We start from the raw sequence: 21,061 nt of genomic DNA, 5'->3' as shown, positions 1-21,061 counted from the left end.
TTCTTTTTTGAGTTTGGACGGCAAGTTGTCTCGCGAGGAGTGTTTGCAGATTTTAAGGCAGAGACACCATCTGTCGAGCCATCCTTGCTTGGAGTTATGTGCATGGTGCGGAAGGGGGAAGACAGAGAGGGGAAAGTGGTAAAGGGGGGGAGAGCCAGTCCAGTCTTCGGCTAGGTTGGGCCGGGGCGGAAAAGGAAAGTGAGAGTAGTGAGGCATCTGAGAGGCATTTGACTGATTGGTGCCGTGCCTGGCTGAGTGCTGGGTGGGTCACACAGGGCAGCTGTTGGCCCCTGCTTGGCCTGGAGCTGGAGGCGGACGCTGGATCAAGGCACTGGATTAGACGGGCCCCGTCCCTGGGGGTCTGAAGCGGCCCTGAGGGACCCTTTGTGCTGCTGACTGTCACTATGGCCGAAACACTTTCACCTGCTGCTCCGGCTCCAACTTCTCTGAAACACCACAATCGCAGCACCATGTGAAGTAAAGCAGCAGTTTCATTTTCTTTTAATCTATAGCCAAAAAAAAACAACAATCACATATGATGTGTGAGCTATTCAGACAGAGACTATCAATAGCTTATGATTCAGAAGAACTTTTAAAAAACATGGTCCAGTTCTATCTAAAATCTCAGGACAGTCTTCCCAGCCGCAGATTGTATAAATTTGGAGCGTATGACAGACTCATATAAAGGATGCTCTAAGCTGCAATCAATGCTGTGATTACATGGCTTGGTCACTGATTTTACCCCGTTGTCCTGTGTGCTGTCTGTCTTTGGAACTGTATCGAAAAAAAAAGCCACGCTGAATCAGAGCTATTGTGTGGATGCTGGTGAAGAAAAAAAGAGACCAAAAAGAAAATAAAGAAAAGCCCAACAGTAAAAGGCCATTCACTGACATGAAAAGGAACCGACTCCTTGTTGGTTGATAAAATAGCCTTATCCTGCTGTACTCTGTGTTTCCATTTGCTTGCTTTACATCTAATGGAGCTTTTCAGTTACTTAGTCCCTCTCTAGCAGATGTATTCACTTTCACATCCATTCAGCATCCAATCTCTTCTTTCAGCACAAAGCTCAAAATGTGTGATGTTAACTAAAGACGAACAAAAGTCTCCCGCCATCCCTTTCTCTCTGTCTCATCTCTCCATCTGTCCCTGTCTCTCTCTCTCTCTCTCTCTCACACTCACACACACACACACACATATAAGTCTGTCAAGCAGGGTTCGTGGTAATGAGAGCAGTGATTGATGAGCCGAGTGCACACATATACCAAGAAGGCGTATGTCTGTTTATTCACTACCTTGCTCTATAGTAAACATATTGACATCAAACACAAAGATTTTCATTCACAGAGAATAACTTCTGTCCTCTTGTGATTTTCTGATCCAACCCAGGCTACGGACTTCCTTTTTCTTAATATATTGATCATCTATAAGTAGAAGAATGTGAGTAGAACATCATCAAAGCAATACAGACGTACCTGTAAGTGTTACTTCAACAGCTGGCGTCATTTAGTCAACTAGATTATTGTAGATTGAAAAAATATAGCCTCTTCTTTTTTCAGTTCCTTTCAATATCAGGATTGAATAAATTCAGAATGTGACGTCACACTTGAGTCGTGACTGACCGCTGTAAGTCTCAGTTACTTCATTCAAGACAGGATATATGGGATTTTTGAAGAAAAGTTATTTATCAAATTTGGGATTTTGAGGAAAATCCACTTCTTGAATTGGCATTGATATGAAATAATTGACTACACCCTTCAGAAATATTTTTGTTTTTCTTTTAGTTTCAATTTGGTCCTCAATGCCAGTCAGAATGTGTCCAAACAAGCTATTAAAGGATATAATTATAGGATATCATTTTAAAAATCTTTCCTATACACCCTCTCCCATTCACTCTTCACTCACACCAAAAATCTAAAAAATGATTCTGAAAGATTTCAATTTTTATTTCCGTTAGATTTGGAAGCAGATTATTGCCTCAGTTTAGATTTTAGTTTTTTATGAATTAACTATAATAACTTTGCTTGGTACCTTTAAGTGGAGGGGCTGGTAGCTTTCTCCTCTGATGGCGTGATGAGTCCAGGGTTTGAGGCTGTAGGGAGAATAAGAATTAATATTAGCCTATACGCACTTAAACTGACTTTTTGGGAGTGTGGCCCATTAGTCACCTTACCCAATATCACCTCTGTGTCTCCAGTACATAGCTCTGCTAATGCTTTAGCATACTATAACCATTAGGCAATTAGCATTACCTAGACGCACAGATGATTTTGGTGCCAACCCTCTCATCAGATATTGGGTAAGGTGACCAATGGGCCAAACTCCCAAAAAGTCGGTGTAGTCCTTTAAAGTATGACTGTGTGTGACTTTGTGTGAAGTGGATAGGGGAACTTTAAGGTCACGTCCGGTAAATACCTTCGCCTTTGGCTTGAACTTGGAGAAACGATTGCAGGCAGTGACATTCAAGCCGGCTGTTTTCAGAGCCGATATCCTGGCCTCGATGTTTGATATCTTAAAGAAGAGACAGACTCCACTTAACAAACAAACTCCACTATGACATTTTTCACATAACTGACTGAAGTAATCTTTGTTGCATTTTTAGTCAAAAGATAACAATGTGATGTCATGTTGTCTATCTACAATAAGCTGTTTGAATAATAAGCAAACAACCATGCCATGTCTGGTGATACCTGTAGTTCAGACTGCTGGACCTGAGCGGCAGCGGTGGCCACCTGGTCCTCCAGGAAGGCCAGCTCTGTGTCTGTGGTGCCGCTGCTGATGCTGCGGGCGCACTCCTCCAGGTCCCCCAGCGCCCCCTCCAGGCCGTACACTGCACCCGCAGCCAGGTACACCTGCACACAGAGCAGCGTTAAGACCGACAGGCTCTTCCACCATGAGAGCCATTATTTTCCATAACCTTTTCTCATTGTGTGGAAATACACAGACAAGTAATCTCTCAAGTATCTGAGGCACTCTTGATTAAATGTGCAGGACACTTGGCTCCAGTGGGCACATCGTTTAATAAGTGAAATCATTTTTACCAAGATATGGTAGAAACAGGATAAGATTTGAGGTTTTCAGATTTGACACCTGTCTTGTTAGCACACATTATTAAAACAATCTTCCTTGTTGACTGCAGATGTTACGGAAAATATGAGGAAAAATAGCAATCAATGCCTTGAAACAAATAACTGTTAAAGTCCATTTTTACACCTTTTCAACATCTTTTGAATGCTCAATGTATTTACAGTTCTACAATGAATCCAGATCATTTGTTGTATGACTGTTGTACATGCCACAAATGTATATAACATTGCAACTTTTAATCTTTACATAGTGAGATTTGAAAACATCAGTCCTCCTTTTTTGACCTGCCCCCACTATGTTCTTTGTTAACTCTGAATAAACATGCTGTCTATCTTACATTCTCCTCCATCTTGGTGAGCCTCTGGTCCAGCCGGCGGGTGTCGGAGCTGCTGGAGATGGGAGAGGCGCTCATGGACTCAGACGGGGTGTAGCTGTCACCTCCCGCCTCGCCGATCAGCTCCTCTGTAGCGTTCAACACCTTCAGCACCTCTGTGGTGATGCTGCAGAGAGAGGCCGCCGAGTACTTCTGCTCCACGCACACACGCACACGCACACACACACACACACACACACACACACACACACACACACACACAGTTAGTCAATAAAATGTCAACTGTAAACTAGGCTGCAGTCCAGTAGAAAGGTCATGGTTAAGGATGAATTCTATACCAAAATTGACTTTTTGTTTGTTATTCTGCAAAAGTAGATATTCTCTTAAAACAAGATGTATTCCTGTCATTTATGAATTCTTAATTATGACTTCTCAACATACAGGAAAGGGCCACCACCACCTTTTCTGTGAAACTACAGTTCTGCAGGCCAGACCTTGGCTTTCTGTCATGTCTTGAATGAGGTCCACTTGCACGCAGACGAGGACGATCAGTGGAGTCCATTGACACCTAATTAGCATGATAATTTAATTGGCTGTCACTGAGAATAGGGCAGAGGAACCACTGCCACGGTAAATTATTGAACACATTCTAATTAATGGGTGCAGATTTTGTGTGGCATCTTTTATTTAATACAAAAAGAAAAAGGACATTTCTGCATGTTGTTACAACAGAACAACACCTACAACATTTTAAAAACGTCATAATTAACTTTAGGGAAAGTGTCTACTTGTGCAGAATAACATCCTTCAAGTGCAGACAGTTCAGCTGTGTCATACTGTTGTGCCAAGATGCACATCATACACAAGTTGCGAATAACACAAACATTTATTATTTCACAGATTCCCCTCTGAAAAACATACTAGAAATGAATGGATCTCAAGAATCCACAGAGAAATAACGGTAATATTTGGCCCACTGCTGGAAATGTTTCTCTCCCATCCCAAGTCTGACATAACTTCAACATGGATGAGCAAAGATTGACCCAGTTTCCTCAAGCCCAATCAGTTGCTTTGTGAACATGCACATCCATACATGCTTGACCTGTGAAGAGCAATCAGATGGTGTAGGAAGAAGGTGGAAACTGCAAAGGAAGCGCAGGAGGAAAGGAGAAAAGGAAGGTTCCAAGAAGAAGACAAAGGAGCTGCTGATATATTCTTTTGTTTTTGAGGCTTTGAACGGATTAAAAGGGATGTTGCAGTGAATGTCTCTTACAGCTGTTTGTTTAATGACCTTCTCCGGCTCCATCACTCCATTTAAATTTCTAAGCTTCTGTAAAAACAGTCCATTTCGAAAAGTGATGTATGATCATCTCCACCACTCCCAATCGCAATTAATGAGGTTCAGGTGTGCAGCTGGGGAATCAGGAATTAAATCCATCAGCCATCAATTTTCAATCAAGCAGTAATCAATTTTCTAATTGTTTGTAAGGTTATCCAAGATTGTTTTGAGTCTATCCATTATGAGCATATCCAAATAGATTTTTGAAGTTTAGGACTTGCTGATGGAAAATTAATCTCTTTGGAACTTTCAGACTACACTATAAAAAACTGGGCCATTTTGCTCTATTTCCAAACAACAAACATGTAACCAAATGTCACTGATAGCTGCCACACAGTGTTTATATGACAAGAGCTCAGCTAATTAATTTGAGAGTGGATTAACAAAGCAAGTGGTGGGGATCTTTTGGCACTATATGAAAATGCTGTTCACAAACAAAGGAAATAATATGGTTTTGATAACCACAATTTTTCATTAACAATTAAGAATTACTCATTGTGTTTACTACCGCTCAATGTTACTGGAGCAGCTTGCTTGTCCACTAGTGCGTTTCCAAATTCAGGCCTTCACCTCTGGGGTGAAGAGGTGAAGTAAAGAACTGCCATTGTTTTTTTTTTTTTCTTGGAATAGATGAAAACAGTGTGAGTAAGAAAGAGAGCGAGCTGTGAAGAGAGATAGATGTAATTCAATAATGAATTAGTCACTGGCTGAAGCTTTGATCAGTAGGATCGGGGCTGCATTGATCCCTCTCAGCCAGACACACTCGCCGTGACAGTCTGAAAGAGCGAGTTTGGGCTGACGACAAGAGTGGCAGGTAGGGAGGGAGGGAAAAGAGGCGGGGGGTGGCACTCTGCTCAAAGACAAGATACAATATCATGTGAGAGATAAGAGGTAACCTACCAACCCTCTTATCTCTTTCTTAACCACCACTCGGCGATGATTTATAAAGAGACTGAGGAGCAAAAGATGGACGTTGTGAGATATTGACTGGGGATGGTCAATGGAGAAATGGATCTTGGGTGAGAGTCTGTCGCTCTCATCCACTCCAAAGAGCCACAACATCACCATGCAGATCAAACACACACACACACACACACACACACACACACTTCTGACTGATGTCGAGGCTGAGAGTTAAACTCAGACTTGGCTGTGTGATACAAATAAAGAGCCTGGTTCCAAAGTGAGGAAAATCAAATAAAAAGGAGGTAAATAAAATAAAAAAATAATTTCTGGCACGAGAGTAAAACTCACTATGGAATATGAGTGGAGTTTGAGTATGAGTCTTAAAACCTCTGTCTACAAAAGGGTAACATTTTAGAGATTGTTTTGTAGTTTTGCTATATTTTGCTGCTGCATTTAATAAGAGAAACATTCTAGACACTTTTTTTTTTTTTTTTACCCAAAATAGGCTAATTAGATTGAAACAATTGTGTAATTTGATAGAAATACTAAATAAAGAATAAAGAACAGACAGGTAAAAATATTACTAACGTCATGTTCCTAGTGGGTTTCAAAGGAAGTTGTGAAAGCAGAAATAGATTCGATGTGTCACACGTATTGTAAAAAACAAGCATGACTCATTGGCACCTTTGTAATGAGTGTGGCTAATGACCGTCAAAGGCCCACACACCTTACATGTGGCACTTGTACAGCAGGTAGGGGACATGGTAGGGGCATGTCCAAACGTGTGTGTGTGTGTGTGTCCATCTGGCTGCCTTTCTATGCGTCGAGGCTTGTCCATACGCTTACCTGCCTATTTATATTATTTGCTCGATTCTTAGATGATCTTATGTAATTGCATTTGCTTTTCCACAATCCATGCTTCAGTTGTCTTAAAACTCAAAATACCTTTTTTTTTTTAACCTTCTTCCCTTTCATTTACGTCTCCCTTTCATGACTGGAGTGAATTTGATATGTGAAATCTATAATGGATCATAGCTGTCACGTGAGACCTGGTCTAGTTTATGGAAAGTGGATGTGTTCCTAATATTTTGTATACCCAGTGTGTGTTAAACTGAGAGAAATATGACAGAATGTTATTTATATTTATTCTGTATGGATGTCTCCTGTTACTATGATTTTTCTTATGTCATGTTGCTTGTTTTGGTTATGTAGTGGAATTAAATCAATGTTGTAATTTACTTTTTTGGTGTATCCACTTTCTCTCAAGCTGCCTTGTTTACTTCTACTTAAGTTAGTGATTTCTTACATTTCCCAGAATGCCTTTCGACACCCCCCAGAGAACGGGCGTTAACTTGTTTTGTATTGTTGCATTCAGGCAACATTTATTATATAATATTTGTTAGTTTATCTGGTTTAATATCATGTGTGTTTCCCGCTGTTGTGTATTTATTGTTTATATTGTTTAGCTCATTTGAATTTTAACCCTCCTTCCCCTTTGAGGGCCTTTCACCAGGCAACCGTTGTTCTTGTTTGACCTGCCCAGTGAAAGACGCAGGAAAGTGAAGTGAAGCTCTGCTTGGGTTTTATTTATAGAATTAATGTCTGCAGGTGCTCTTTGGAAAAATCAGGTGAGATCAACTTCGGTTGAAGAAAAGGAGTGTCTCTACCTTGTAAAAGGTGTCCTTTGTAAAAATTGAGTTACTCAAAAAGAAAGTCCAAGGCACTCTGCTGTTAATACAAAATCAAAACTTGAACTTGAAAAGCCTTTATTAGGACATAGCAAGATTAAAACCAACGCCTTGCGACCACTAAGGTCTTCATCAGGGTCAGAGTTTGCACTGCCCTGTAAAAGGTTTTGCAGTAAATGGGTGATGAACCGGGACTCTGCTGTCCAGCACAGGTGACACTCAACCCAGTTACACCAAAATAAAGTGTGTGATACCGTCTTGAGAAACCTAAGCTGCTTCAAGCACAGCAAAAAGGGTGTAGAGAAACACTTCAGCACATGCATGCAAGCATGCACGTATTGTGTACCTGCATGCATGTGCATTTATGTGAATGTATGTGTCTGAAAGTATGTGCAAGGGGTTGTGTGTTTGTGTGCATGTGTGTGTATGTTTTGGGGTTGGGGGTTGGGGGTTGGGGGCCATGTGGTGTCTTCAAGCATGGCATCCTGTTCAGGCTATCCCAGAATGCCTTTGCTTTCTAGACGATGGTTCTCACCTGCTGCAAGAGAGAGGAGAGTAACTGAAGCCTCTGCTGTAGCTCCAACTCATTCTGTCCCTCCTGACACACACACACGCACACACACACACACACACACACACACACACACACACACACACCAACCGAACCGGAGAAGGTGGGAAGGACAGCAAGAAAGGAAGGTGAGAAGGAAAAACACAAGAAGATGGAGAGAGAGAAGTATGGGATTGATTCTCACAGAAATACATGGGTAAGAGAGGAAGGACAAAGATGATGAAGACAGATGTTGAGCGTGGGTAGACAGAAAAAGAAGAAAAAATAAATGAGAAAAAGACATTTAGAACCAGACAGAGAGCTCAGACATTCCCCACCACTTGCAGGAGTGACCGAAGCAGAAGAAAATCAATGTAGTTTCTGCGCATCTCCTCACCTGTCCGTCTGACAGCGCCCCCTCCAGGGATGAAGGGGTCACAGCAGGCGAGCTTGCGCTGGATCCACTCCTCCTTCCTCCTCCTGTCTGTCCCACTTCCTTCTCCACATCTCTTTTTTGTTGTCTCTTACTTTGCCTGTTTCCCTCTCCTCTGTCTCCTCTCTTTTGCTCCTTGTCGTCTACTTTCTCCTCCAAACTATTCCCTCCTTTCTCCAACCTCCTCTCCCTAACTCTCCCCTTGTCTCTCAGTGATGGACTTTCCATTAGTCTCTCGCTTCTTTCCGGCTCTGGTCCATTCACTTGTTCCACCGTTTCACTTCCTTTTTCTCTTTCCTTACTGCTCGGCCTGTCTCTTAGCCTCTCACTCGCCCTCTGCCTTTCTCTTTCCCTGTCGTTTGGTCGCGGCTTCTCTTTCTGTCTGTCGCTCTCTTTATCCGTCTGTTTGTCGGCGGGCCGATTCACGCACTCGTCCTCGGATGAGCTGCTGTCCTTGCTGCTGGCGTGGCTGACCAGCTGGTTAAGTTTGGATCGTAGTTCCTGTTCGAGAGGGTCCCCAGAGCCGGATCCGGGCCCTGAGCTGCTGGGGGAGTGCTGGGGCCCGGGGGCCAGGGAGCGGGGCTGAGGGGGGCTGGGGGCCGCTGAGTTAGGGGCCACCGTGTCCAAGTCCTCCGGCTCAGGTGTCATGGTGTCTAAATTGAAGACCTCGGGTCCGGCCGTGGCCATCGGCATAGAGACAGTAGTGGGCACAGTGTCAGGAACTGACTGTTCCTCACTTAGACTCCTCTTCAAAAGCGCGTTGAGTAGAAAGCCACTGTTCTCCTTGGAGAGAGAGAGTGCAGGGGAGAGAGACAAAGAGAGACATACAGAGAGAGCAAGAGGATGTGTTCATGAAAAGTGTACCTAAAAACATTATTCACTTTAAATTATTATTATTACAAAATAATTCACTGATTTCAAACACTCATCAATTAGTGAAAAGTACTAAAGAGATTAGGGAGCCTGAACTGCATCACCAAATAAATGTCAAGTATTTCTCAATGACAAAGGAACAGTAATTTGCTGCCCCCTAGTGGTGAAACTATATTTCACAACAAAACAGCACAATTTCTTACTGACTTCTAAGTTAATCATTCTTTATCATCAATTAGTATAACTGTAGGTGTGGCATCTTACTTGTACTAATGGGTAGATGGACTGTGTGTGGCTCTGGCCTCCAGGCTTTGTCTGCTCTGTCGACGACTCTCTCTTGCTCTTCCTGCGTCTCCGTGACCTTCGGATCGGGTCGTTCTGCCTCTCCTCGGCCTCGCTGCTGTCTCCCATCACCTAGGGGTCAACAACTTTTACTATTAATTCATCAACCACTGAATTTACTTATTTTCAACCCTATGTTTTTAATGTTTTGTATGTTTTTTTCCATGTTCAGGATGGAAAATCACATGTTTTTCCTGTGTCCAAAGGTACAATGTGAAGAGAAATCACCTTAGGGTTAAAGTTCACATCAAGTGCCTCTGAGTGGAGCGGGTACGGAGGGAGGTTCTGGTGATGGTGATGGTGTTGGTGGTAGAGCGGCTGGTGCTGGGGGTGCAGGTGTGTGTCCGGCGGTCCTTTCTTCTTCAGCAGGTTGTGGGGCGGTTTGCGGGGACGCGCGGAGGGCACCGACGAGGCCTCCGAGTCCGAGTTGAGGGTCTCCGTGTTGGTGTACTGGCCGGAGGATGGCGAGGTGACCGGGAGGTGCTGGGTGTACGTCCACTCCGGGTCGTGCTGCGAGTCCGTGTAGTACGTCTCGTCAGACAGCTTGCGTCGGAACTGTCGCAATGCCGCACCCCACCCGCCTTCGTCGTTCTCATCGGAGTCGGATCCCATCTCGTCGTAGGCGGAGACGACGCCGGACTCCTTTTCCAACACGCTGAACACCAGGCTCTTCCTCTTGGTCAGCAGGCCGGGCCGGGACAGCTGGGAGCTCTGCAGGGCGATCCAGTTACCGTCTGGGCTCTGCAGCACCGAGGACGCACCTGGACCAGCAGGACCAGATAGTACAAAAGTTAAAAAAAGTTAAAAAGCAAACTCTCTTCCAGCTTATCCAGCTTATCCAGCTGCACTTGTCTTCAAAAGTCTGGTGGAATTAGTGAAGAATAGGTCAAACAATACATAATAACCTATTAGGGTAATAGGCTGAAGATTTGAATTCATGTCAAGATTTTTTAGGAAAGATGATATTTGAATTGACTGCCTTGGTAACTCTTCAGCTCTGTAATACTAATACAAAGTGAAAGGTATAGAAGGCTAAAAAGAATGGCCGGAATGGCAAGAAACGGAAAATATGATCAATCCATAACCAGACTTTCCATAATCTTGATGAGAGGGATAAAGGAGTCAAATGTTGTATCAACCCTAGTGCAAGTAAATGGCCTTAGCATATTGAAACCACCAAATCCAAATGGGAGAACCTCAAACATGTTTATCTCCATGTGAAATAACCAAGTTAATTTATAAATGATAGATATGAATCTCCAGTGGGCAAATTATTTAAATTTAAAAGGGACATGGTAGGTGGGCATATTGCTGTCTTCCCACATTTTGACTTAAAGTGCATAGTTGGCAAGATTTGAAGCAGGAATTTCCTTTAATTCATGCCATTATATATCTCATATTAAACCAAATGCTTACAGAAGGGACAGAAAATGTTTGCCGCAATGGCAGCTGTGCCATCAGAGGACAACTGCTTGGCCAATAAATGCAAAAGATCTGTGAGTGTGATTCTCACTGGAGTTGTCCAGGCGGTCCACACTCTTCCAGCTGGGCAGTGAGGCGGCCTTGGCCTCCCTCTTCAGAGAGGCGTACTCCTGGAAGCCTCCGCCTGCCCTGGCACCCTCCTCCTCTGGTCCTTTCTCTGGGGAGTCGTCACTAGTTAGGGAGAACGCCGACCGTGACCGCTGCACACACATACATCGAAATACACACACACACACACACACACACACACACACACAGGTAGAAACACACAAACAAACATAAGCTAACAAAAAGCAAGAACAAGTGCATAGACGCACACACATGCGCGAACCTCTGCCAACAAAAAACTCACACTTACATGCAAACACACACACAAACACTGTTAACTAACATGTACAAATTTGGTCACCAAATAGTCACCACTAAATAGTTAAATTCTGTGTATTTCCATTCTGCATGGACAGCCATAAAGTGTGTGTCAATGACATTCAGGCCAGTCTCTTTCCCAGAGACACTGAGCCTCATTTCTAAGAAGTTCTTATGCACTTATTTTAAACTTATGACCAAATCAAAGCAGAACAAATAATTTCTTTCTTTTTAAACTCATTTCTGTTATCCCCATAAGGACATTTTCCTTCCATTTGGCCAAGCTCCACAGTAAGGTCAGAGGTCAGGATCAGCTACAGAACAGGGGCTGTGAGGAATCCAGCGTCTTGCTCAAGGACACTTCAGCAACCAGGATGCTTGCCAACTCTGAGACTATAAAGTTGAAGGACTGTCTCCCTACTCACTACACCACAATGCTGCCCCGAGAATGCTTGAGATGTAATTTTCATATTTTTTATGTTCTTTGAAATGATTGCACAATTGACATGAAGGATCAAGTCACAGAACATTTTTACAAATGCGGCCCATTGTCCACTCTGATCTAGCCCTTCAGACAGCCTTTCAGACACAGGAGCTCCAGACAGATTAACGCTGCCTGGACAGAGGCAGCGGTGCAGAAGCCAAGAACAGTCACATATAATAATTCATCAGAGAGGACAGCACTCGACCCGTCTGGCCAGTCTACTTCCCGTCTGGGCAGGAGTGTGTGGGCTGGCGGTTGTGATTCACCATTCTCATCAGCAGATGGTGCTAGAAAACAACTAATAATGAGAGGCTGTACAGCAGTGTGTGTCTGTGTGTGTGTGTCAGTGTCTTTGAGTGTGTGTGTGCTCTTGTGCTCCAAACTTTAGTAGAAGGAAATGCCCTCACAAAGATAGAAAGATGAGGAAAATACTCCAAAATGAGGAACTCACATCAACAAAGGGCTGTTAGGCTTAGGACAGAGTTTTCCATTAGGCTTAGAATTAGGGTTAGATTAAAGGGAAATGCCACCAATTTTAATAATTCACATGTTATCACACTGTTCCTCAGGATAGATGATGTTACTGGGCTGTAAAATCAGGGGCTGCTCCATAGACAATGAATGGGGCGCTGACTTTGAGGAGCCATAACATGCTAAGTTGAAAAAGTAAGTTTATATTCAAGCACTGCTAACAAGTATGAACCAGAATTTAAACCTCACTTGCAAGAAAACTCTTATGGGTCAACAAAGTCAGTGCCCCATTCATTCTCTACGGAGCAGTGCCACATTTTATCACAAATTTAAGGGTTAATTCTCCAGTTTCTAGCTTTAGGAAAGAGTGGTACATGTTCAAGTAAGGTTATAGTGGAGAGAGTTGAGGTTAAATGTAAATGTAGTCGGTGCTGGGGGTGCAGGTGTGTGTCCGGCGGTCCGGTCCTCACAAGTCCTGCAATACAAATGTGTGTGTGTGTGTGTGTATTTGCATGCATTACATCTCAGTGAGCGTGTTTGCAGAGAGCTGATAAAGAGAGCCCGTCCCATGGCGGGTCAGGCAGTTGAGGAGAATCCCTGTGTATTTCGCAGCACTTTGATCTCGGCTGAGTGAAACAGACAGTGGGAAACAGAATGGAGGGGGGGGCCGGGGAACGCAGCTTTGATGCTGCGCTCACACATGGGACGATGACAAATCTCCACACTGGTCCCTGCTGACTGCCAATGTGAAACACTGCCAGGTGTGTGTATATTGCTGATGCGTGTGAATGTGTCACTGTGCTTGTGTGTATAGCTCTGTGTGCTTCTCACAAATCTGGCTCAATTACTGAAACAACTCTGTTATGTGTCAGGCCTGCCTCTCAAAGCCGGAGTAGGTAATTTTTCACATTTAATGAGGATGATGCACAGGTAAAATTTCTTCTTATGCTGTTCCTCTGACCCAACTCTAAAGTTTACAGTGACAATGGATTCGGACCTGGGTCAAATCACATTTGCAATACTTTTCATGGTTTGCTTTAGCTTACTTAAAGGGAAAATCCACATTAAAACACTTTGACACTGTCAAAAAGCAGCTATTGGTGATGAACCTTGCATTTCTGGGCCCATTTTGTTGTTTGGTGGAGTATTTTCCTTATTCTAGTAGATGACATGATGTCATGTTTTCAGTATTGCTACAATGAAGTTTGAGAAATATTTTCAACAGCAACAACTTTCAACAATTTTCAAGCAAACATCAATGATAAACATCAGGTTTTGGTGTCAGATAAAGGGCTTCTTTCTAGACTCACAATTTTGCACCAACGTTCAACAATCATACAGGGAGAAATCCATCGTAGGAAAGGCAGAGAGACCTCAGTAACTATTTCTCAATAGAATGTTTCAACAGACCATAATGCAATGCAGCCACAGCTTGTATCTTTACGGATCTGTCGACAGTAGTGTGTGAAATACAAGGCTCTCATTGACATCTTTTTTGATATTTGAACAACCAGACACAGCACCAAAGCAAAGTTCTCTCTCCACTCTCGCTCAACTGGAAAACCTTACTATGCCATTCTGGGAAATGAAGGAAATCACAAAACTCCTGGAATGCATTAAACATGACAAACTGATGATATCAGCGTAAGAGTATCTGAGGGTGAATTTTTCCTTTATGTGTCAAATAGGTTGGGTTTGCCACATCGGACTGGAAAGTTTGGACAATCACAGGAAATTATTTGAAAGTCACTGAAGTTCATTCTTATGTGGTTGACAATGTACCTGTCACTGTCTGTATGGTCCAATCTGCTGGGGCTCCTTCAAAAAACTAAAAATAAAATGCATAAATTTACCACGGCTGTGAATACTGTGACAGAGCCACATTACTGCTGTGTTATCCTCAGCTGTAGCCCAGGTGACAGCCAATCAAAACCAACATCTTAATTAACCTTTACATCTTTAACACCTTGTCCACGCCTGTGTGTCAGTGCAATGGACCGCACAGACTTGTCAGAACGGCAGACAACCACACTCATCCCAATCTCGTAACTAGTTTGTTCTTAGAGTTGTGACTACGACCGCCCAAAAGCAGGGGGCGCTATTAGTTAATTCATACAAAGACGCTGAAACAGTTTTAATGATGGAATTTGGTGTACTTTGCAAGTTTTAGCCAGTCAATAACTCACTGTGAATCCAGAACAACTAACACATATAAAAAACACACAAACCTAACAACCTGTTGAGATCCACATAAGCAAACAAGTCACCAGGGATCTAAGGTTCATGCGGTGTCAGAGGTAGTAGGAGGTCTTGAATCGCGCATGATTCCCCATGAGGCGACTAAAGGTTGTGTGAGTGAGAATCAATCCGATTTCATAGATTTTCTCAGTCCACTCTGAGCTTCTAAATCTGTCTGGGAAGGTCATGTTCCTGATTCATCAGGTGTATAAAAAACACGAGTGAACAACTGAACCCTTAACCCCCAAATCACTTCCACTATCGCAGCTAGCAGTGTGTAATGTGGGGGTGTGTGTACATGTATGTGCATGTGTCTAAGTTTTTTGGCTGGCAAAAATGTTACAAATCCTGAAGATTCACAGTTTTTAACTGAAAAATATGAAATGTAGAAGGTTTAAATCCTTTCAGAAATACAAGCCGAAAGAAAGCTGTAGCCCAAATAATGCCTCTTACAATATCAGATGTGTGCTGCAATTAATAGAATATAGACTAAAATGTTCCTGTCTGAATGCAATGTTTTCTAATTGTTCTCTTAGTGCATGGCTGCACAACTTAAGTTGCTAACTGATGTATAAATAATGCTTGTCATTTTTTGAAAACCTTTGTTTGACAATTGCTTTGAGTAGTAAAATATGTTATTAATGCATTACGTAATTGCATATGTTATATTTTACACACAGTGGCCAACAAACGCTAAACAACCCTGAAACAAACTAGTGTGTGTGTGTGTGTGTGTGTGGATGTGTTTGTTGATCTTGCAACTTGGGCAGCCCCTCGCTCCTTTATGAGCTGAAAGGAAAAATGCAAGTTCAGCAGTGGGAGTAAAATAATAAGCAGGAAAATAAATCTAGTATTTCCTATCCAAACCACGTATATTTACATCATCGGTGAACCAAAACGAACTATTTTGTTTTTTTTGTTTTTTTGCTAGTGCCATTGTGTTCGCCAAGTTGACTTTGACAAATTTGGCTGCTCTGCTCTGACAGACAGACTGTGATAACTTTGAAATGGAATAAAGACAGGAATAAAGACTCACTGATAGCATTTTATTCTAGGTTCTGACTGCACAACTTTTAGCCTGATTTTAAGCCGACATGGGGGACTCTCATCCGTGGCCGGCATAGCTAATCCTGTCGTGTGTGAGAGAGAAAAGTCTCTTGCCTCCCGATCAAGTTGCTGACAGTATTTCAAACTTGTTTGATTTCCAAGACTGAAATCTGGACGCATCTGGATCAAGTCCTGTGATGTGAGACGAAGTGCGACACAAATCTCTGACAGCAAGAGAATGAAAACAGGGAGAATGAGCCAGAAAATAATATGAACAGCAAATGAGAGTAGCTGTCTCTCCGTGTTTGCTGTTCTCTCTTATGATAACATGTTGCCAAGGTCTGAGGATGAACTCCAATCAAGTTTGTGCATCTTGAAAATTGGCTCGGCTTTTGTTGTGTGATTTGCTTCTATTTTCACAGTCTATATAGCCTGTTAGGATTTTAAAAGTCTGTAGGTGGCATTAGCTCTACCCCACACGTATCCAGATGTCCTGTGTGCATATAGACTGACCCAGAGGGAGTAGGAGGACTTGAGGGGGTCCTGCGGTCCCTGGGAGGAGGCTTGGGGCTGGGAGGGGGAGGGCAGCTCGCTGGGCTGGATCAGAGGCTGAGGCTGAGGCCACACAAAGTCATACTCTGTCTGCATCTCTGAACGCTTCCTCCTCTGGATGATCTGAGAGGGAAAGATAGGGACGGAAAGAGGGAAAGATAGGGACGGAAAGAGGGAAATGAAGGGAGAGAAAATGAGGGAGAGAGGGGGGGAGAAAGGTAGGAAGGAAGAGTGAGACAAAGACAGAGAGAGGTGAGAAGTATAAGACGAGATAATGACAAAAGACATGGTGGTGGTATAACCTGTTTAGTATGGGAGCGCATAGTATGCTTTATTCCAATGTTAATAAAGCTAAATGCAAAGTGGAAAATGAAAATGCAGTCTCACAGTAGCGCTTATTTTCTCCACTTAGGCATGCATAATTTGTGCCATAATGAAATTTTAAATCCAATAATCCAGTTTCCATTTTGAGTTTTCATGTAATAGTAGGCACATTCTCTGGCAACCTTAAAGTGGAGAAGAAAAAGCCATTTTCATTTCATTTTCAAAGACTTGCCCCGCTTTATGGTTAACATAATAATATTCAAATGTTAATTCTAATTTAAAAATTGAAAAGCAATCAAATAATTGCAACCTATTTTTCCATTTATGTATGCAGCATTTAAGTCATAATAAATAAAAACTTTATGCAATTTGCATTTGACTTTTCCCGTACTGTTATGAACATTCTCTGACAAACTGAAAATGAAAATGAAAAAGCTGTTTTACAATTCATTTTCAAAGACTTGCCCTATTTTATGGCTAACAATATTCAAATTGTACTGTAATTCAAATTTGAAAAAGAGAAAAGCATTGCACCCATTTGCATTCTGATTATCACAGTCTGCCGATCTGTCAGTCATTCTCTCAAGGTGGGGATACGGGTGAGACTTCGGCTAGCTTTATTGCATTTTCATTTTCCAATTTACTTTGACATTTGAATAAAGTTAACTATGTGCATCCATAGTAAGGGGAAAATAAACATGCAAAAATAAAATACTTGTTACTCAACCTACTTTTTGTACAATGGTTGTGGCAAGTTCCTCTATAAGCTCCTCTTTGTGGTCCCGCAGATATCGAGCCTCATTCTGCTTCTCCTGCACACACACACACACACACACACACACACACACACACACACACACGTCAAAGCCTGTTCAAAGCGGCTGTGAATTACCAAGAGGTTCTGTGCAGGCGTTTCAGCCAAAAACCATGACTGCATCCCGCTGATACTGAGACCAAAGAGGGAGGGGAGGAGAGGAGAAGTAAGAGGACATGAAAGAGAGAGAGAGAGAGAGAGAGAGAGAGAGAGGGGGGAAAAGAAAGAGAGGCATGAAGAGTAGAGAGCAAAAGAAAGAGCAAAAAAAATAGAAAAGAGAAGACAGAGAGAGAGGGAGAAGATGAAGAGAGGAATGCCTCACCAAGCTGTCGCTGAACTCCTCTGCCTTGGCGATGGCCTCCTCTATAGCCTCCTCAGCAACACGCAGGGCAACTGTGAGGGTCTCTGCCATGCTGTGTCCTGGGATCACACACACACACACACACACACACACACACACACACACACACACATTAAGCACACACATATTACATGTGCGTGGCAATCTATAGACTTCCCTTTATCCCCTAACCCACATGCCTCCCCTTAACTTTTGACCCTCACCCTAACCTAAATGTAATTCTTATCCTAGCCCTAACCAATAACCCTAAATAAAACCCTTTTTATCATTGTGGAGCACTTGAACGCCGCAGTCTAAAAGCATAAATCCCACACACACACACACAAAGAGAGTGTTTATTTGCGGCCCTCTCAAGAGCTGTCATTATCTAAATGGCAGATCTTAATCATTGCACAAACAACTCATAATCATTGGCAAACAAATGAAATTAGCTTTATCGTTGGAGTGGGGCTATTTGGTTGTTTGTGTGTTTATTTGTGCATGAATGTGAGTGCATGTGCATGTGTGTGCATAAGCATGTCTATGTGTGTGTGTGCGTAAAGTTGTGTGTGTGTGTGTGTGTGTGAAGGCATGTCCTTGTTCCTTGTTAATATTTATCCACTGCATTTATGTATGTGTGCGTCAGTGTGATCAAAAAGAGGACTGCGTGTGTGTGTGTGTGTGTGTGTGTGTGTAGGGTCGTGCAATGTGTATTGCCCATGATGAATTCAATTTCACTGCTGTGTAGAGCTGAAGTGATTCACAGTCTGAAGCACCCCACTTAGGCACACACACATGCACTTTACAGAACGGTCTCTATTTGTTAAGGCAACAATAAATGGGCAATAACAATAAAACAACAACAAATGGGCAACCTTTTAAGGAAATGGAAAGGGGTAAATGGTGAAAAAAAAATCAATCTGGCTAATACAGCAGGCTTTAAGAAATAAATGTAAAGTGGAAAAGATGTCATTTATAATCGTGGGCAAAATGACCCATCTGCATCGCCTTAAAATGTTGGATGTTTATCACAGCCTGTCTTACCTTCACTCTGTTTGTAGAAGGCCGAGTCACTGCCACAGATGCTGCCATCGTTGTCGTTACTTCCCTCGTGAACACTGCTTTCTGAGGAGAGAGAGAGAGAGAGAGAGAGAGAGAGAGAGAGAGAGAGAGAGAGAGAGAGAGACAGAGAGAGAGACAGAGAGACAGAGAGAGTCAATTAAAGCCTTCAGATAAAAGCTGTCAAACTGAAGCCTTCAGAAGAATGAGATTTCACTGTCACAGAATACAAATATTGAGCTCATATCACACCATATAATAACACAGCTGCATGCCTTGCTTTGCAGTGTTGCCACATGAAAGTACATTGTAAACTCCATTTCCTAATCTCGTCAATTAGAGTCTTTTGGTCCCCCTCCTTGCTGCATTTCCCTAATTTGCACTAATTTGAGTACTATCGCCACTGTATCTCCATGATATAGCACACATTGTTGGGCTCCAGTTGCTCAACTTATGTGCTCATTGGGGACAGCGATAGCCTAAATGTTAGAAAAGCAGGCTTGTCATCAGAGGGTTGCTGGTTTGAATCCCTAAAATAACTGGAAAAATCTGGCCAGGGAAAGTGAGCCCACAGTATTAAAGGCCTATTGTTACTGCATATATGCATCACATACTACATTTCTGTATATATTTTTTTCCCATGCCATAACACATTCAGGCCACGTCTCTTGTGACTTACGTGCTGCTACATTTCTGTAACCACCTCCACCGACTCCAAAATCTACAGTTACAGCAAAGGGACATTCATGTGGCCCAAAATGGAAATTTTGTGATTACAATTCTTAGACAGGGCTACCTTAGAGGCAAAGGGAGTAGAAAATAGGAGTAAAGTAGAGACAGTGAATGCGTATAGATGGTGAAGCGGTTACAAGGACCCCTGCCTTCAGAACCACATATTCCCTTGTTGGCCCATTAAATTCTTCCAGAGGCCTCTCCTGCGGTTCCCATTCATGTTGTCCTTCTCATTCATCCTACTGTCAAAATAAAGAGAGTATACACGGCCATGCACCTATTAAAAAAAGACAGGAGAGGAGATGGATTGGCCAGACCACCAGGGTAGAACAGAATACCACTGGAGTAAGAGAAGAGAAGAACAAGTCCCGTGACCGACCGAGCTCCAGCCCCATTTCCAGCTCGTTCCCCGACCACAGCCTGCATCCCTAGCCCAGACGCAGGTCCAGACAAAACACAGGGACACCCAGGCTCCAGCTCCAGCCTCAGCCTCACTTCAGCTCATTCCCCATCCAATGTCCTTAGCCTCGTACTAACGGCTCCAGCCCCTGCTGCTGAGAAAACACACCCAAACTCTGTTGCCATCCTCTGTCCCTTTCCTCAGCCATTAGCCTTAATTCCAGACATAACACCACTCCTCCTGAGCTAACATTGTCTGCCTCTGCTCCTGTTGGTGAGGCTGCAGTTTCAGGCTGAGTGCACAGAGGCAGTCAGACGCTCCCAGTGGTTTGGTGTGAGTCTGGCTTCAAGGAGCCGGAGCCACTTACCGATCTCCGCCCGTAATGAACGGCCACACAGCCGGGAGGACATGCTAACACCGCCGGCCATTACACACCCGTCACCGCTCCGCACCATGGTGTTGCTGTTGGATGAAAACGTTGCATCTCCCAAAAGTCAACAACTCAAAAAAACATATATATCTTCAGATTAACAGCCATGCATTTTAGAAAAAATAAAGTTATTTGCGAATGGATTTAATGAGCCCAGGTTGCCCGACCCATGAAATCGGCAAGTCAACCTTTAAAAAAAAGCAAAAACATCGAATTGTTGGTGTTATAAGTTTTTCACACGACAGCAGCGGCAGCACAGTCAGCTGTCAGACACACTATCCCAGCTTCACTACAAGTTTCACCGCCGTTTGTCAAAGCGCTGTGAAGTCTTAGTGCAGAGCCTGTAAGAGATAGTACAGCCAGCAATAACAAACTCTTATATTGCTTCACTGAAACCTGCAATGACATACTGTAACTCAACCAGAAGTGACAATCTCTAATGTGAACATCACCCTCTCTCTCTACCTACCTACAGGCAATAGCTACCTTAACAGCAGCCCAGCTTCACTTTAAAGGGGTGTGTGCGTGTGTGTGTGTGTGTGTGTGTGCCCACTGCTCCTTGTCACAGCATATAGCAGTGACCCAACCATCACACACTTGCTTCACTTTCAGGAGTGTGTGCATCTATATATTTCCCAGTGGCTCAGTGCTCCCAGTCGCAGCACAGTGTAACAAGTCGCCAAACCCTCACACAATTACACATTCCACTGCTGCCGTGTGCTTCACACCGAGTGAAGCCGACCAAGCCGTGTTCAACAGAGACGTACTGTTCT

At 43.1% G+C, this 21,061-nt stretch overlaps 1 protein-coding gene across 2 annotated transcripts in view; it reads right to left on the bottom strand.

The window, feature by feature from the left end:
• Positions 1-402: 402 nt before the first annotated feature.
• myripb (myosin VIIA and Rab interacting protein b) overlaps positions 403-21,061 on the bottom strand; it is a 108,354-nt gene continuing 87,695 nt past the window's right edge. Inside the window, exons 4-17 of one of the 2 annotated variants that reach the window (XM_078291407.1) lie at positions 18,712-18,792; positions 17,650-17,747; positions 17,245-17,325; positions 16,151-16,312; positions 11,063-11,231; positions 9,778-10,310; positions 9,472-9,621; positions 8,299-9,117; positions 7,887-7,949; positions 3,422-3,613; positions 2,688-2,849; positions 2,413-2,508; positions 2,029-2,089; positions 403-446 (exon numbers count right to left, since the gene is read on the bottom strand). In XM_078291407.1, coding sequence (XP_078147533.1) covers positions 403-446; positions 2,029-2,089; positions 2,413-2,508; positions 2,688-2,849; positions 3,422-3,613; positions 7,887-7,949; positions 8,299-9,117; positions 9,472-9,621; positions 9,778-10,310; positions 11,063-11,231; positions 16,151-16,312; positions 17,245-17,325; positions 17,650-17,747; positions 18,712-18,792 — 2,711 coding nt within the window. The remainder of the gene's footprint in view (positions 447-2,028; positions 2,090-2,412; positions 2,509-2,687; positions 2,850-3,421; positions 3,614-7,886; positions 7,950-8,298; positions 9,118-9,471; positions 9,622-9,777; positions 10,311-11,062; positions 11,232-16,150; positions 16,313-17,244; positions 17,326-17,649; positions 17,748-18,711; positions 18,793-21,061) is intronic. The other variant, XM_078291409.1, reaches the window with a different exon arrangement.

This window comes from Centroberyx gerrardi, chromosome 22 (genome assembly GCF_048128805.1).
Source record: "Centroberyx gerrardi isolate f3 chromosome 22, fCenGer3.hap1.cur.20231027, whole genome shotgun sequence".
Lineage (NCBI taxonomy): Eukaryota > Metazoa > Chordata > Actinopteri > Beryciformes > Berycidae > Centroberyx > Centroberyx gerrardi.
The sequence above is the reverse complement of the archived record's forward strand: the minus strand, read 5'-3'. Positions and strand labels throughout refer to the sequence as shown.